Here is a 16,955-nt window from a genome sequence, read left to right as displayed (position 1 = left end):
CGCGTACACAAATAAATGTTCGTCTTAAATATCCGTGGTGATTTCCCCCGTTGGAATATTCAACGATTTAAAAATTCTGCGTTATGAAGAGAAGAAAGCTGGATTCAAAACGGGATATTCCCAATCATCCTCTGCTTGACACTCGTTTTCATATTGTGCTTTACATACATAGAGACTCATTGTATTATGATCATCTTCCATAATCAAAATAACAGAAAAGAAAGGGGATTTTACTTACTTATTTTGACTTTAAATTAATTTGTTTCGGAATTTGATTTAAATCAACGATTTTTAAAAAATCAAGTGATTTAAATCAATCCACCCTGATCCGAGACAGCGTGGATGAATGAAAACTTCATTTGTGTTGCACTCACCACCTCCCACCACAATGCACTAAGCGCAATACTCTCGGTTTCACCCTAGGAAGATTATAAAACGGAAGTATGTTAAACGCGTCAAACCAGTGTAGCCAGTAGCAAAAAGTGCACTTTTCTGTAAGAAAGGATGAAAGATTATTGTCCCTTTATATATGTGCATATAGTCTCGTACAAGAAGGTTAGGGACTCTACGGTTGCCTCTATTTGCAGAACAAGTTGAAAGTGAATGACATAAGTCATTTCATGTAGTTCTTTATAAGAGTATCTTTACTTAAATAACATAATAGTGTGGGAATCCAATTTCATATATAGGAAAACGGCAAAGCAGTTGAAACGATTTTCAATCTATATTAGACACTAATCCCAATTGAGACCTTACCATATTACTTTGATTATAAAAGTACACTAAAAAGGAGTCCAAACGTTTGCAAAAAAAAAAGTGAGTATCTTACCAGCCGCTCAAGCTGAAATTCGTTATATTTTCTTTTTTTTCTTTTCATTTTTATAAGCAGACAGTTTAGCAATTCTAGCATTTTTGGTAAAGTCTTTCTGAGAGTATTTTACACACTTCTAACATTTAATTTTCTTACACACACCCCTGGGTAGAAAAGGAATCCAATTTCATCCTTAAATACCATTCTATCACTCAGTAACATGTTTATTGCATATGTTTGCTGATTTATTTGTTCCCTTTCAAAATACGAAGTAAACACATTACATGCCTGGTTTTGTAAAACACATAATTTCATTGTTTCGGATTTTCAATCAAGAAAATTAACAAAATAGACATGCTTAATCGTTCTCTTCTGCGCGCCGCAGTTCCTTCCGAGAAATAATTACAGCGGGTTCTATTTTATTCTAATTTTTTTAAGCAAATTGATACCTACAAATGATGGCTGAGAGGGAGGAGTTCATTAAACCAGTTATTATCACTAATAGTTGAGTTACAAAATATATTGCTTTCCGAATACACCCCGTTAAACTTTGAATATCCCCCTAAGTAACAGTTCCTGGCGTACGTATTAATTCCCTTTTTAGTGGGATGGCGGGCTTTTAGTATATGACAAGTTGGTAATGGTTGATATGTAATAATAATAAAAAACGATTGATATAAGTGTCGAATCCATAGTTTGGGGGTCACTGAGATCAATGGTAATTCTCCCGAAGCTGCTCAAGTCTAAGCTTAGACCCCATTCACATGGTGGGGATGAAAATTAAAATCTCCAGACTCACACATACTTTTCAGGATCGCTAGGTGAATAGTGAAAACCTCCAATCTGTGAAAATAGTGTTGCTCACGAGACGAGAAATAAGGTTTTCTCGTCTCGTCTCGATTACGGAAGACTTATTTCCCGTCTGGAATATCGAAGGATTAGTTCTCGTTTTATCTCAAAATTTGCTCGGATTTTTTCGTAAATTTATTTGTCCTGATTCTTTAAAATTTCATCCGCAATTTACAAAAGGTGTAGTATTACAAAAGGTGTAGTATTAAAAAAATTAAACTATGTAAATTTTTGTAGCAGTAGTGTGGCCAGGCAGGATCTGGGGCTATACATCCACCGAATTTTTTTTCAATTCCTGCATTACTATTTTTGTCAAAGTTATACACAGAAAATTTTAAAACTTGAAGTTAATAGCCTATGGTATTGTTACCTTTAGTACACTGTATATTTTGTTTATTTTATTGTTATTTATAATGTAAAACCTGTTTAAATTCGCTTGCCCTTTCTCTATTGAAAGACCTTAGCGAAGACAAAATTTGCTTGAACAAGCTATTGAACTAGTGGGGGAATAAAAAGGCTAAAATTTGTAAAAAAAAAAAAATCAAGCCTAAAACGGCAATCACGGGATAGGATTCCCGAACCACTCACTATACTGTGTGGTATTCCACAATACCGGTGCGAAAAGAAATAACGGTTTTTAAAAGAACCGACAGAGAGTTTTCAAAAACTGGGAAGATTCTGAAACAGTTCCAATTTTTAGAGAAAATTATTTCGAATTTAATAACTGTTGCGCTTCTAACTGAAGCCCATTTTAATAGAAAACCAAACCGCTTTATTTGTAGAAAAACGAACCGGCTTAAAACGAAAAGCGGTATGGTGAATTCAGTTAAAATTTAAAATGATTTGAAGATTGTGGTAAAAACAAATGAAACTTTAGAGATGACTTGCGCGGAAGTTTATAATCGTCCGTGTGTCCAGCGTAGCTGGTACGTTCTGCTAACATTTAATATAAGAACTTGCAACCCTAACTGTAGCCGACTACGAAAGGACAAGCAGGACAGAAGTAAGATTGTCATATTTACTCTCACTCAAATATCAGTGTATCGAAAAACTTTTTAGTTAGAATAACAAAAGATGTATGCAAACTCATTCTTTATCAATTAAACTTCATAACATGAGGTTACTTTGGCAACATGAGATCAATTGTTGCCACGTCCGCGGAGGCGGGATGAGAGTTTTGATTTATTGTGTTCTGTGATAGTTCAGTGAATTTTGTTGTACGCCTTTCTTCTGTACTGTTATTTTTTCTTATAGTTATTCCATGCGTTATTTGTTATTATTATTAGTGTTGTTATTAGTTAATTTTGTTTTTAGCTGCTATAGTGCTATTTTTGGAGATAGTGACAGTGGAGACAGTCCCACAGTATTATAAGATGCAAAAAAAAAACGAAATTTCTTTCTACTACAGTAAAAGCTCCTTATTTGCGCTTCGTTGATTCGCGTTTTCACTCCTCGCGGATTAAAAAATGCGACCCAATTCCTATATTCGCGGCTTAAGATATCTTTATTCGCGGATCTAATCAGTACGTACATACATACATAATAAAAAGGATTACAATAGGTATCCAACCAAATATCCTTTGTAAACGCCGTCAAATGGACTAATAACATGTAAAATTGACCTTATTACAACTTTGCCTAAAGTATGTTGTTAAATGATATCGCCACTGTATTGGTTCGGACTTTGACATAAGCCGCCTTCGCCGCGATCGGTGTTTTTGAGAATGTAAACAAACAAAATAAAAGCAACCTTATTACTCAATGAATAAAGTATATTTTTAAATGCCGCAACATTATTAGACGTTCCGTCCTTTGGTAAGAGCCGCTTTGCGTGTTTTATTATTTCATCTTTCCATTCGTTACAAAAATTGTGATCGAGTAACACGTCCCTACCGCCGTCTTCCTAATTTATACAGTAATGTCATCTAAAAGAAATGAGAAACGAATTTCGACCCGAAAAAAATCTGTGTTACCGCTTAAAGTGAAAATAGAAATGCTTGATCCTTTACGCCTTGGAGACTCGTTTGCATCCATATCACGCTCGTTCAATGTCAATGAATCAACTCGACGATCAATAAAATAAAATTAAAAAAATCGAAAAAAATAAGGTCGTCTGTAGCTTCAACTTCACTATCAGCGAAAATTGTTCGTGATCCAGCAATAGAAAAAACGGAAGTGGCGTTGTCATTATGTATAGAAGACCGCAACCAAAAAAGGGTGCTCCTGAGTGGTCCAATTGTCCGGGAGAAGGCAAAGCGTCTTTACACTCATTTTAAAGAATCTGATGGTAGTTGTAGTGATGAATGTACAGATGGAGGATTTCTAGCATCGAAAGGTTGATTCAATAAATTTAAGGTGAGACAATCATTGCATAACATTAAAATCGTTGGAGAAGCTGCATCTGCAGACACTGCTGCAGCAGAACGATATCCAGAAGAATTTGCAAACTTAGTAGCTGATGGAGGATACAAATATGAGCAAGTATTTAATGCAGACGATACTGCACTGTTTTGGAAGAGAATGCCAAACAAAGCAGTGAAAAGCGAAAAGTCTGCTCCTGGATTTAAGGCAGAAAAGGATAGAGTTACACTGCTGCTATGTTCTAATGCATCTGGAGATTGTCATTAAACCACTGATGCTTTACAGATTGTTAAATCCTCGGGTTTTACAAAAATCAAAATAAGGACGACCTGCCAGTGTTTTGGCGTGCTAACAAGAAAGCGTGGGTTACAAGCGCTATTTTTTGCGACTGGTTCCGGAATTGTTTTGTTTCTGAAGTTGAGACTTATTATTTAAAAAAACAGAATTTAGACTTTAAAGCAGTACTAGTTTTGGACAATGCACCAGGTCATCCTCGCGAACTTGAAACTATGCATCCAAATATAAAACTGACACTTTTTCCTCCCAACACGACGGTTTTGCTTCAACCTATGGACCAAGGAATAATCCAGGGCTTTAAGCTCTATTACATTAGACGAACCTTAAAATCGTATTAGATAATATGGAATGTAATCCTGATATGAATGTTATGGAATGCTGAAAGAAATTTTACATAGCAAAATGCATCGTAAACATAAAAGAATCATTGGAAGAACTGAAGCCACACACATTGAAGTCATGTTAGAAAATACTGTGGCCTGCTCTGACTGCGGAAAATGACGAAAAATGTGTGCAAATTCAAACTTTGACTGCAAACATAACCGAAATTGCGAATGGAATAGGACGAGATGGGTTCGAACAGATAGAATCAAGTGACATCCAGGAATTGCTTGAACCGCAAGATGAAGATTTGACTGAAACCGACTTGGAGGAAATGTTAAATTCACAGCCCATTGAAGAGGCTTCAACAAGCACTGGAAACGTGACATTTAATTTGAAAAATCTTCGTGAAGGTTTAAGAATGGCAAATGAGCTTTGTGATTTCTTTATGAAAATTGATCCGTCTATGGAACGAAGTCTTATTTTTAAGAGGCAAATTAGTAATGCCACTGCTGAATACCAGTCTGAATTGAAGGAGCTTTTAAAAACTGCCAAGCAAGAAAAATTTACAAAATTCTTCAAACCATTGCCTAAGCCTGAAGATAATAATTAATCCATTACTCGCCAAAACTCTTGTGTCGTTATTAATTGTTTAAAATGTGTTTATTTATAACTGTTTGAGATATAAAGACGCAAAATTAGTGTTAAAATAGAGATAGCTGATATAGTTCAGGAAATACAGCGCGTCCCATTTTTGGGACAATGGCAGAATACGTATGCATTTTATATTTGCATTTCACAAACGACTTTGAAGTTCGGAAATTTTTCAAATAGTTCCAAATAAACACACATTTGCACACTTGACTTTTTTTTTTTACATACATGTAATTCAAAATTACTTTATCGTTATCCTACAGCAGTTTGTACACTTATATTGCACTTATCTTTATGCATTTGTTAGTTCACCTCCATATTTTGGAAATTATGTGGGATTACACGAAAACCATTTTCATAAATTATAAAACACTACTCACTTCACTAATTCATATGAGCAACAATGTTTCACTACAATTTATGTGTGAAATGAGTCAAAGCATTTATCATGCAGTCCTACGTTTCATCTTTTACAAATCTTTCTTGTCTTCTTCTTGCAAAAGGCACATCTTTTCTGCGTTTTGGTTACCATTATGAGATTATTTCCTGGGTCTGTGCGCACGTCAATACTCTGCCACCTAACGCTTTGCTTGCCTGAGGCCGTCTTCTTGTAGCAAAACGGTTTCACTTCGAAAGATAGCATAGTACAATTCGCCTCAGAACATCGAACAGGGAACAGGGTTTGCATTGAAAATCTGATAAATCCTCTAAGTTTGGCAAGTGCGACATCTAACATTTGTGTAAACAAAGGCCACAACCACTTCTTTGATCTGATTCTTACCCTGTATAATGCTACACGTTTATCTACAAGGTCTAAACCTCCCATATGCGCATTGTACTCTTCGACAAGATGTGGCATTGGCAATGATATTTCCCTTTTTTCCTTCTGAGAATAATGCCGAACTGACAACAGAGGAGCGATCGTGTCAAAGTTTGTCGTAAGAGAAACGGCTTTGTTATTATTCCATTTCACAATGAGAATTTCATTTTCTTTATCAAATCTATGGTCCATGAAATCATATTCTGTTTCTTCATCTGTTTGCTGTTCATCAAAGGGCAGTAGTTGGTTCGGTTCTCCCTAATAGTTCCGGTTCCTTTCAGGCCGTCTTCTTTCAATGGAATAAATGTATTTGCGCGAGAGAAAAAGTCAAAAATATTTTATATTTCTTTCTGTCCGCAACTGGAATAAAAGCTGTAAGTTCCTGAATCACTCTGTCAGCACGTGGTCCACTCCTCCCATCACTCCTGCCACAGTATGGTCAAAAGTTGTATAGAAAGCCTGAAGAACAAGTCAAACACCATATTTTGTAGGCTTTCCGCGCATAAACATTTTCTAAGGATGTTTCCTGTAATATCGCACCATCATTTCATCTAAAGACAATTCTTGATGAAAAACACCAAACTTCTGAAATTCATTTCTCAAAGTGTCAAAAAATAAGCGAACTTTATACATATTGTTGTTCTTGTCAATTTTTGAATTATCGTTGAGATGTAAATACTTCTTTATTTCTTTGAACCTGATTCTTGACATGGAGTTGGAAACAAGATGAACACCCACATCTGGTTCTTGCTCACAACACATACCGTCTTCTGGACTCCTGTGGGAACCTGATATCAGCAAAATTCCTTGAATGAACACAAATTGTCTTTTGTTACGTCAAAATTATCACAATTCTTCTGAGCAGCATACACTTTACTCTGTTCAATTATATCAGTTTCTCAACCTCGTCTGATAAAAACTCAGTAAACATTTCTGGCACTGTTTTAACAGACAAGTTATTCACTACGTTATGTAAATTTATTTCTTGAGTTTGCATCGATTCACTATATTTTGGATCACACTTATACCATTTCGAGGCACGAAAACTCCTCCCGCCTGCTTTCTTTTCCGCTTCAGATACATTTTAACGTATACGGCGCAATATCGACATTTACCTCTGATGTTTTCCTCCTCTTTGGAATTGATGTGTTCGTTCCGTCCTCAATTCTACCGGAGTTGTCGGTCAATTCCAAGGTACTAGCCACATCACTATCAGCACATTTCAGTAAAGAGTTCTCTGGTATCTCTTCCTCGTCTGTTATTTCATCAGGTTCTGGAGGTATAATTGCAGCTTTCACATCTTCGGGGATCGATCCTATCACTTTCGTACTTTTCTAATAAACTCACTATTTTACCCCTGTGAGAACAGGCTTATACAATGTCATAGTGTTCTATGAAATGAAACCTTCGTTACTTACCACCAAGACCTAATTATATCTTCAGAACTACCACTATTCGACACAAGACTGAACTAAAACTCACATAGGAAATAATACTACCGTAACCAGCCAATGTCCCAATTTTGGGACGCTTGAAATAAATATAAAAAAAATTTAACTAAAGGCATTTATGTTGCATAGCAGACGATCATATTACTTTGAGATACATGTTGTCACAGAACAAACTTTATTTTATTGAATATGCGGTACAAATATTACACAAAAACGGGAAAAAGTCTGCACAGCTGAAAAATGCAAATCCGACATAATGTTGCGCTATCTCTTGGCCCTCGTATTATTAAAATTTCGCAAGTAACTTCTGTATCATGAAGTAGAGACTATAAACAAATGTAAGAAAGTGAAATATCTAAAAGAATATCTTTGCAAACACTTTCAAAACTAATGAAAAACCCCGTCCCAAATAAGGGACAATGGCTGATAATGGGTCAATCAATATGGTCAAAAACTTAAATCACAGTAAATTGATTTTCTTATATATGTATTTGTTTTTTATTTTGTCACCTAGAAACGTATCCCCTATAATCGCATATAAATTACCATTCCGTATTCACGGTTTCTGTATTCGCGGCATATTTATGGAACATATACCTTACGAATAAAGTCCTTTTACTTAATGAAAAACAAATTTATTAAACGTTTAATTCAAATTTTCGAAACCAGGCAGTGAAGCTGAAGAGAGGGTTTGTTCTTAGGCGTCAAGGTACCTCTTGAAAGAGAAGCGGAGTAATACTGATTCATACCATGATTGAGAGTGAGTTAGTTCATAGAACTGGCCTCGTTTCCCGCGGCACAAGAAAGGGTGATTATCACGGAGAACTAGAAGCAGTAAAACGTGAACACCATTTCCAAGAAAAACTCCTTCCGAATGTACCACCAAATTCCGTAATTGTTATTGATAATGACCACACACCGTCAAGTAAAAAAGAAAAAATCCTTACGAGATCATGTAATAAAAAAGAAAGTGTAGAGTGGTTAAACAATAAAGGCGTTGAATGTCATTTAAGCTGGGACAAATTTGAAGTAACAAATGTTAAATAAAGTTGCTTCTAACATAGAAGTACACTACAGAATAGACCGTATTCAAAGGAAGCCAGACATGAAGTTCTTCGTCTTGCCCTTTTTATTGCGAACTTTCTGCCACTAAACTTCTGTAAAGATTTAGTGTTCTTTGTCTCCAGGAGTAATTTACGTGTGGTAAGTAATTATACTTATCCTTCTAGTGTTATTATTGAGTCGATTACCACTGCGCTGTTTCGTTTATGTTCTTTCATTTTTTTATTTTCTCAAATCATCCGCCTTCTATTCAAAATATGTGGCAACGTCGCGCTGTAAGACGTCTCGTTTAACGTCATTTCCGTTTTACAATCTTCCTAAGGTGAGACAGAGCGTATGTACTTCAACCCTCTATGAAATACTATGATCTATCACATTTCTAACAACTGTGACCTACCATTACCTACTGTGGTCGATGTTTAAGCAAAAGTTGCTGAAGAGCATATCTAAGTTTTTTTTTTTTTTTTTTTTTTTGTTAAATATAATACACGATAGAAATGAACTCTAAGTGTTGAGAGTTACAAAACACAAAGAACAATGACATTTTGTTGTTAATCAGAGTGCGAATCCTTATGGTTAACAAATGTAACGTCCCCTTTCTCCACAGTAAGAGTGAATCATCCCATTACGATAAACTAGAGATGAATATAGTTATAGCTAGACTAAACAGACAAAACTGCCAAAAGTGAAGTTCTAGTGATCCTAAATGAGAAAATTATTTCACACACAAGTAAGGCATTATAGTTGAAACTTTCAAACATTTTTATTCATCTTGGTTCTCTTTCTTTATCTTCCACCTTCCATCGAAAGTCTTCTTTTTCCTTTCCTACGCTAGGCATAGATCTCAGGTACCTTTGTTGTAAGCTTTGCTACGAAAAATGTTTGCACATAAACCTCATGTATCTCTTACGATTTTAAACTGCATCGAACTGACATTTGTCCCGTGTACAATATAATACAAAGAAACTTTGCGTTATCTACTTATGCATTAATCTACTTATACTTCTAGTAAATAACAGTATAATTGTGTCTCAAGCAGCAGATATCCACAAATGTTCTTTTAAATACAACTGAATTCCTCTCCTGAAGATCACAAATTTGAGTTAACTAATTTCTTACTGCCAATCATCCAAAGAATTTAATACTAAATAATTTAATAATCCGACCGCAACTCACATTATCCTAATAGAGTGATCCCTGTCATTGCATTAAATAATTTTAAAGAACCGTTTTCAATGTTTCTAATTAAATGATGGTGTAAGGAGTTACCATTTAACACGAATCAGAACTCCCTAAGGTTATAACATAATGATATTTTGTTATATACAATGCATTGCTGTCTTGACTTAAGTAGAATGAAATCTCATAGGAAAGAATACGTTCGGTAAAATGGAAGCAAAGTATCGGAATAGTTCAATAATGATTCACAACTTCCATTTTTTCTCCTATCGAATCCAATTAAATATTAATCTTCTTAGATCCTCTTTTCTTCAGCAGACTGCTTGTCAATATTTATTTGTAGCATTTACATATTTTATTTTAACCTCCCATGTTTATGCACTCAGACTAAGAGAGAGAATGAGATGCATAACAATGGTGGAATGAGAAAAGCGGGAGGTACAGGAAAACTCCAAGCAAACTGATCGTGCACCGCAAAATCCACTTGTCGGGATTCAGTATTGAACCAGGGTCCTCCGTGAAGGAGATAATCATTCTACCAGTGAGGTACTGTGGCCTCTGTAACATGATCAGGTTTCAAGAAACAGACGAAAGTGTTCCTTAAGAGGAAATGTTTTTAAGCCAGCAAATGTCACACAAAAGTAGGAAGAAGGGCCATTTTACGTCTCTATAAGCTTTGGCTGCGGTACAAGGTCATATTACGAAGCCCGCCACTAGAAAGTTCCGCGACATGAATCTTTGCCACTGAAGTTAATTAAGCCATATATCTACATAAAACATTTACAAAAGCTGAATTTCTGGTTGTTTTAGTAGGAGTTCTTTACCGATACGATATACATCAAAGTTGTCAAGAAAAACTCGATAATTTCTTTTTGTGTCCCAACTTGCCATTCATATTTATGATGGCGTTCTGTATATAAAATAATGCTACCGTTTTACAACCGATAAATAAATCAATACACATATATAAGCTTTGAATCGTGAAAATAATTCGAGTGAGAGGGAAAAGTTAGATAACCTAGTGAGATAATGTTACCTATAATAGAAAGCACGCTATAAATACTCTGCCACACAATAAACATACATCTTCCTATTGCACTTAGTACCGTATTTCAGAAGATTCCCAGTAGTCTTCAGATTTTACAGCAGTTTATACCTTGTTTAAAATATTACTTGGTGATCGTTTTACTTACGAGCACTTGTTTAAAAGAAGAATTGCACTTGATATTACTCAGAAGCGTGAAAGTATGCATTCTAACACTCAAAGCTTGGTGTAAGAAAGAGGTTTTATGCAATTTACCGTTAAATTAGAATATGTGTTTCATTACCGAACTATGTCATCTTTTATAAAGGTAATATTACGTTGTGTTTCTTTCTGTATTCAAATGTTTACGATTCCCGTTTAACGTAAAGAAAAAAAATACTTAACGGAATAATTAAGTATTGGAAAGTAACATTCATACTAAATATAACGTGGAAGAAATAAACACATTTAAACGTACCTGAGGGCCTGAGCATTTCCTCCTGCTTCTCGATCGTTTTGTTGAACATTCTTTTCGTAATTGTTCTTATGTCCAATAGTGACAGACACGTGACTGCTTGATTCTTCTGTGTTGTGCGTGAAACTGGATGATGTTGGTCTGATGCTACTGTGAAAATGTATGGCATTTACAAGTACATCAGCTGTTGATAATCGCTTGACCAAACATATTGCTTTCGAGGTTAGTTTCCAATCTGATATTGTTTCATCCTCATTACTTTCTGAAGTAATATTCTCTCCTTCCGTTACACTTTCTCGTTCCCTACCATCCAAACGTGTTTTAAGAGGATCTTTATGATCATTAGTGTTACTAGTACATATTTTATAATTACATTCTTCAAACGACTCGTTTTCTGTTTTCATTTCAATATTAACAGGAACGTTTTCTGTTTTGATTTCCATTTTATTACAAGGAAGGTTCAAAGTTGAAATAATGAAAGTGCATTTCGCTCACGCAAAAAAATGTTCACGTTGGAGATTTGAAATTTTCATTAGTTAATCTTTAAGAGAAACAAACAAATCTGAAAGGAATAAGAAAAATATTATTCATTTAAAAAAAATAATTAGAAGATACAACAGTGAGTGCCACTTCAGGTGAAATTTAATTAGTAGGTAGAGTGATTTAGGACCAAACTAGGAATATAAAAGCTACAGATACAAGCGTTTTAAAATATCTGAAATTATGCTACTGCTCAATCGAAAATATCGATCTACCAAAATACCGAAAATACAGAACGAAGCTGAAAAATACAAATACTGATTAATATCCGAATGCTTTTCTTTATTTTCTATCCTCTAAAATAAAACCTAATCTATTGTTTCTTCTGCTTTGCGTACGAATATATCATACGCCTACGTTATCTCTCTTGTATATTATTATCGAAATAAGATCCTTGCATTCCTGTCTTCCGTTTTAAGCAAACTTGCGAATTCTCAACATACGATCCGTGTTGCATTTGGGAAGAAAACTCCAACACTAACATTTCCTATCCTACATTACCAGCTATATTTTTTAAATAAAATATGAAAAACAATGTTATACAAATTTTCCAATTAAACATGGATAACTTTTCCAAGGCGTACTGTAATATCTGTTAAAGACAGTTTTACTTTTCCTCTGCAGTCTTTCGTCTTTACTAAAATACATGTAGCGCTAGCAATTTCTAGTTAAATTTACTTCGTCATCGATGTTGCTTCTTTTAAGCTGGATCGCTAGTCCCATTTAGGGTAAAACTTTTTCACTAGACGGCAGAGCACATTGCGACACATGCGATGTTGCCATATGAGTTACGAATAGAAAAGTGTTTAGAGACGATCACATTTTATACATGCATACCTGAAGATTATAACAGTTCCAAATAAGAACACCTCGTATCCAGAAACATCTGCAGGATTTTTCCAAGGGTGGGGAAGAGGCGAAAGCCAGACATACATTGATATGCATAACGCTTAATGCAAAACAATTATTATTGAAGCATATGCATAACTTTGTGGACTACATTAAATAGGCCTATATTAAATATTCTAATGGGTGTAACCAAATATAATATGCCTTCACGTGTGTTTCTGGATAAAAACGTTTCGAAACAACCAAACACCGTTCGAAAAGGCAGGGTAAAGCCATTGTCCCCTTGCCTCCGCTGCCTATGGCCTTATCGTTGACAGATCATATTGCTTTGCTCAATGGTGACATTCACCTAGGAACCGGTTGTTAAAATTGTATCTCCACTTTCATATCCAATACTTACGGAAACAACAATTTTCTAGTTTTATGATCTCAAAAACCTTTAAAACTTTTTCTTTTAACATTAAGCGAGTATGAAACACATGAATTTAATTTTTCTACACAATCCACTCTACGCTCAATATAAGTTTCCCATTATTTACAAAGTATCCCAATGCCTCTGAAGAACTTTTTTATTATTATTATTATTGGTTACGCAACCAGTCATATACCATTTGTTGTACCTCTTCATCAGATTGCAACTTCTTTCTCTTTAGTGCTTTTAAGAGATACAAATATGTGAAAACCACTGAGACGAGATTCGGTACTCAAGGAGGATGAAACAAAGATTTTCAATGATCGCAGCCATTGCACAGGCAGTAGTATGGGTCCGAGTATTGTTACGTTGTAGAGGAAATTTGTTTCAGAACTCCGTGTTACTTCGTATAGTAGGTTTACGATCTTTTTGGAGATCGGAATATAAGCTATTATTGACTATGAGTTCCGTAGGCTCTAATGCTCCAAAATGACACCCTTTTTGTCCCAGAAGAAAGTACTAACTTCCCTGCGTGCTCGCTTTCTTACTTTCGGAATGGGGCCGTGGTGGCTCAGTGGTAGAGCGTTCACTTCTGGTACTTGGGGCCCCTGGTTCGATCCCGCTCGCGACAAGTGAACTTTGTGGTGGACAAATATAGTTTGCGTGGGTTTTCTCGGGGTTCTCTCATTTCCTCCCACTTTCTTCATTCCACCATTTCATTTATTTCTCATCATCACCGTTTCCTTTAGCCTAACCGGCATAATCATGGGACATAAAACTTAAAAATTTCATATTTTACTTCCGGAATGTAATAGCGCACCTATATTTCATTCCAAATAACGAATCTCCTCTGAAAGTTTGCGGAGTGGCAAAATCTCGTCACACATCAACACATCCTGCTTCACTTCGTCTATCAGCTGGCATGATACCATCCTGGCGCACACATCCCGAAATCTGAGCACAGCGTGGAGAATGTTATAGATTGAACCGTGACTTATGCCAGTGATTGTAGCTGCTTCATCCAGTCACTTTGCATTGCCCCTTATCACAATTTTAATTTACATAGAGCAAAGACGGTAAGTGATAACTAGCAATTATTTGTTGGAATAGATTCAGCGTCCCAAGCATAGGTTCTATCTGCGCTCCTTATTCATATGTTGAAACCGCAAGTGGTACACGTATCACTTACGGACAGAATATTGGATCAATAAGAGCTAGACATAGAGCACTCACTTCTGGTTGATGAGATTTTTGGCTGGATCCAAGCTCGTGCCAAGTTTGCTTTGTGGTGGACAACAGACAAACCATATGTGTGGGTTTCTTCCGGGTCCCTCCCTTTCTTTCATTCAACTATTTCAGTCATTGTCATCATCATCACCTTTCCTTCGGAACACAATGATAGGACGTTAGAAACAAAAAAAAACATTCATGTCTCTCGGTTATGCCATGTAGGCTAAACGAGACGGTGATGATAAGAATTAATGAAATGGTAGAATGAGAAAAGTAGGAGCACACGGGAAACCTCGAGAAACCCCCCCCTACACATGGTGTTGCCCACCATAAAGCCCACCTGGAAAACCTGAGATCGAACCAGTGACCCCACATACAAGATGTCAATCCTCTACCACGGAGCCACTGCAGCTCCGGAGTAGAAAAAGGATTTGCATTTTTACATGAGTGGTTGCGTTTCCCAACTGAAGATATACATACTTTCTTTTCATTATAGGAAAAAAATATTCAAGCTTTACGGTTTTATGAATTTTTTAAATACCAACTAGGGAAGATCGCAGGATATTACTCTGACTTCGTATCGATATTATGCTCAATCGACGCCTTTTTGCATAGACGTGAAACAATTAGGCAACTGTAGAAATCCTCGATTGCAAGCGTGTTCGAATTATGAGCGTTAATAATTCAAAATTGAACAGATTTTGCAGAAAGTTTGAAGAACCATTTCTTGAGATAGACGCTTCAGTTTTGGCACCAGGGAGTTCTTCTGGATGCCCAACACAGTAGTAAGATAAAACCTTACGCATTTTGCAAGATAAGGGCAATTATTTGGAAGGGTGTGAAGGGTAATGGCGTCTTACACCTTGCAAATTGCCCCCCATTTGGCATACTGGGTCAATAAGCTAATAAAATGTATTTGATACTCCTATTCGACTGTATTGTTATTCAAATATCACTTTCTGTGTAGTCTCCTTCAAATTGAACCAAAGCATTTGTCTTGAAAACGCTTTGCCAGGCGTGCAAAATTCAATGAAGAACGTCGTGGTATTCACATTTAAACTTGTGATGATCTATATTGTAGTGTTCTTTCCAGACCCGTATCCATGGGAGGTCTAGGGAGCCGGATTCCCCTTAAATTTTTACTACCGCCCTTATATTTTCACGGTAGGCTTGCAAATAAATAATAATATGGTGATGAACTATAATATGGTTGGATCGCCCCCCTCCCCAACATTTTTGGGCTGGCTACAGGCCTGATTCTTCCCCTTCTGTAGCTAGGAGTGAGACCAATATTTTCTCAAAAAGCTGTGTCACCAATGTGTTGTTTTGTCCGGATCAGTTGTTTAGCAAAAATTTTGCACGGGGTCCACACTAAAATATAGTATCATATGTGGAAAACTAAAATCATGTTATTGTTAAAATGAAGTTAAATCAAATAAATTATCTACTAAGGCTGGCATTCAGGGTGAATACGAATATTAGTTTATACCACCGGTATTTTATTTATTAGTTAGACCCTAATCGTGCGGAAATGCGATCCAAACAGCTCGCGCAGCGCCAGACAGGCCTGCAGTGGAACTCCTGAGAGGACTAGCTCAGGAGAGTAATGCTCCCGGAAGTAGGAACGGAAAACACAGTTCTGATTGGTTGGCGTTATCTATGTCTTGCCACGTTGCACTCAAATAACAGAATTCAGACTAATCTTGTTGTCGGTCCTCGTAGCCGAGTGGGCCAGCGCTATATGCTAGTAACGAAAATCTATTTTGTCGTGAGTTCAAACCCGGCCCGAGGAAAGTTTTTTAACATTTTTTTTTACATTTTTATAACACTTTTTAAATTAAAATAATACGAAATTAATACTCAAAAATGTGATTTACTTACTTTTGTGCAGATAAGTAGTAGTAGTAGTAGGAACGGGTTAGAAGCCCTGCAGGGCTCGTTTTGTTGCCCTTGTACTCCATGATATAAGGCTCGTTTTGTTCCCCTTGTACTAAATGATATAGATTTTGTGACCAACTTAAAACAACTGACCAGGATAACTCGTAAAACAGCTAGCTAGAGTAGCGCGCGAAGAAAATGTACTTCCGGGAGTATTACTCTCCCGAGCGGGTCGTCTCCTGAGCGGTACTTCGAACCCTGTCGGCCTATGCTTATGCATGGCAGAATACGGTGTTCTAATACATCATCGCCAGCCATGTACTTAGTTTTCAGCGAATTGGAATGTCGATTGTGGGGAAATATTGGTCAAACTCCAGGAAATATTCTAAGATATTCAATTAACCGAAAAATTTAAAGAAAGAAAAAAATGTTAGCGGGAATGTGCGCTCAAAGTTGTTAACCAGGTGACTTTTATTCTCGAGAAAACCGCTGTTTGCATATATCATCGCAAGCCGATTTTTTGTTTTTTGGTCACATTTCTCGCGGAATACCGTAAAATATTGCCTGAAGTTTGGCCACTATTTTCAAATAATCGCCATTAAAATCCGTTGAAAATTTTAAAAAATGGCTATGGGTGAGATATTGAAACACCGTCTTCCATAATGAATACCATCATGTCCATTTGTTTTCTTGGGGTACTCCTGTTTCCTCCCTTCTTCTTATTCCATCAATTCTTCCATCA

General features: G+C 36.2%; 1 protein-coding gene across 1 annotated transcript in view; it reads right to left on the bottom strand.

The window, feature by feature from the left end:
• Positions 1–16,955, bottom strand: part of LOC145674978 (uncharacterized) — a 61,483-nt gene that overhangs the window by 34,672 nt on the left and 9,856 nt on the right. The window contains exon 2 of the mRNA XM_081745299.1: positions 11,308–11,866. Coding sequence (XP_081601425.1) covers positions 11,308–11,747 — 440 coding nt within the window. The 5' untranslated portion in view covers positions 11,748–11,866. The remainder of the gene's footprint in view (positions 1–11,307; positions 11,867–16,955) is intronic.

This window comes from Thermobia domestica, chromosome 18 (assembly GCF_964235325.1).
Source record: "Thermobia domestica chromosome 18, izTheDome1.hap1.1, whole genome shotgun sequence".
Lineage (NCBI taxonomy): Eukaryota > Metazoa > Arthropoda > Insecta > Zygentoma > Lepismatidae > Thermobia > Thermobia domestica.
This window is presented reverse-complemented; position numbering and strand designations above follow the sequence as displayed.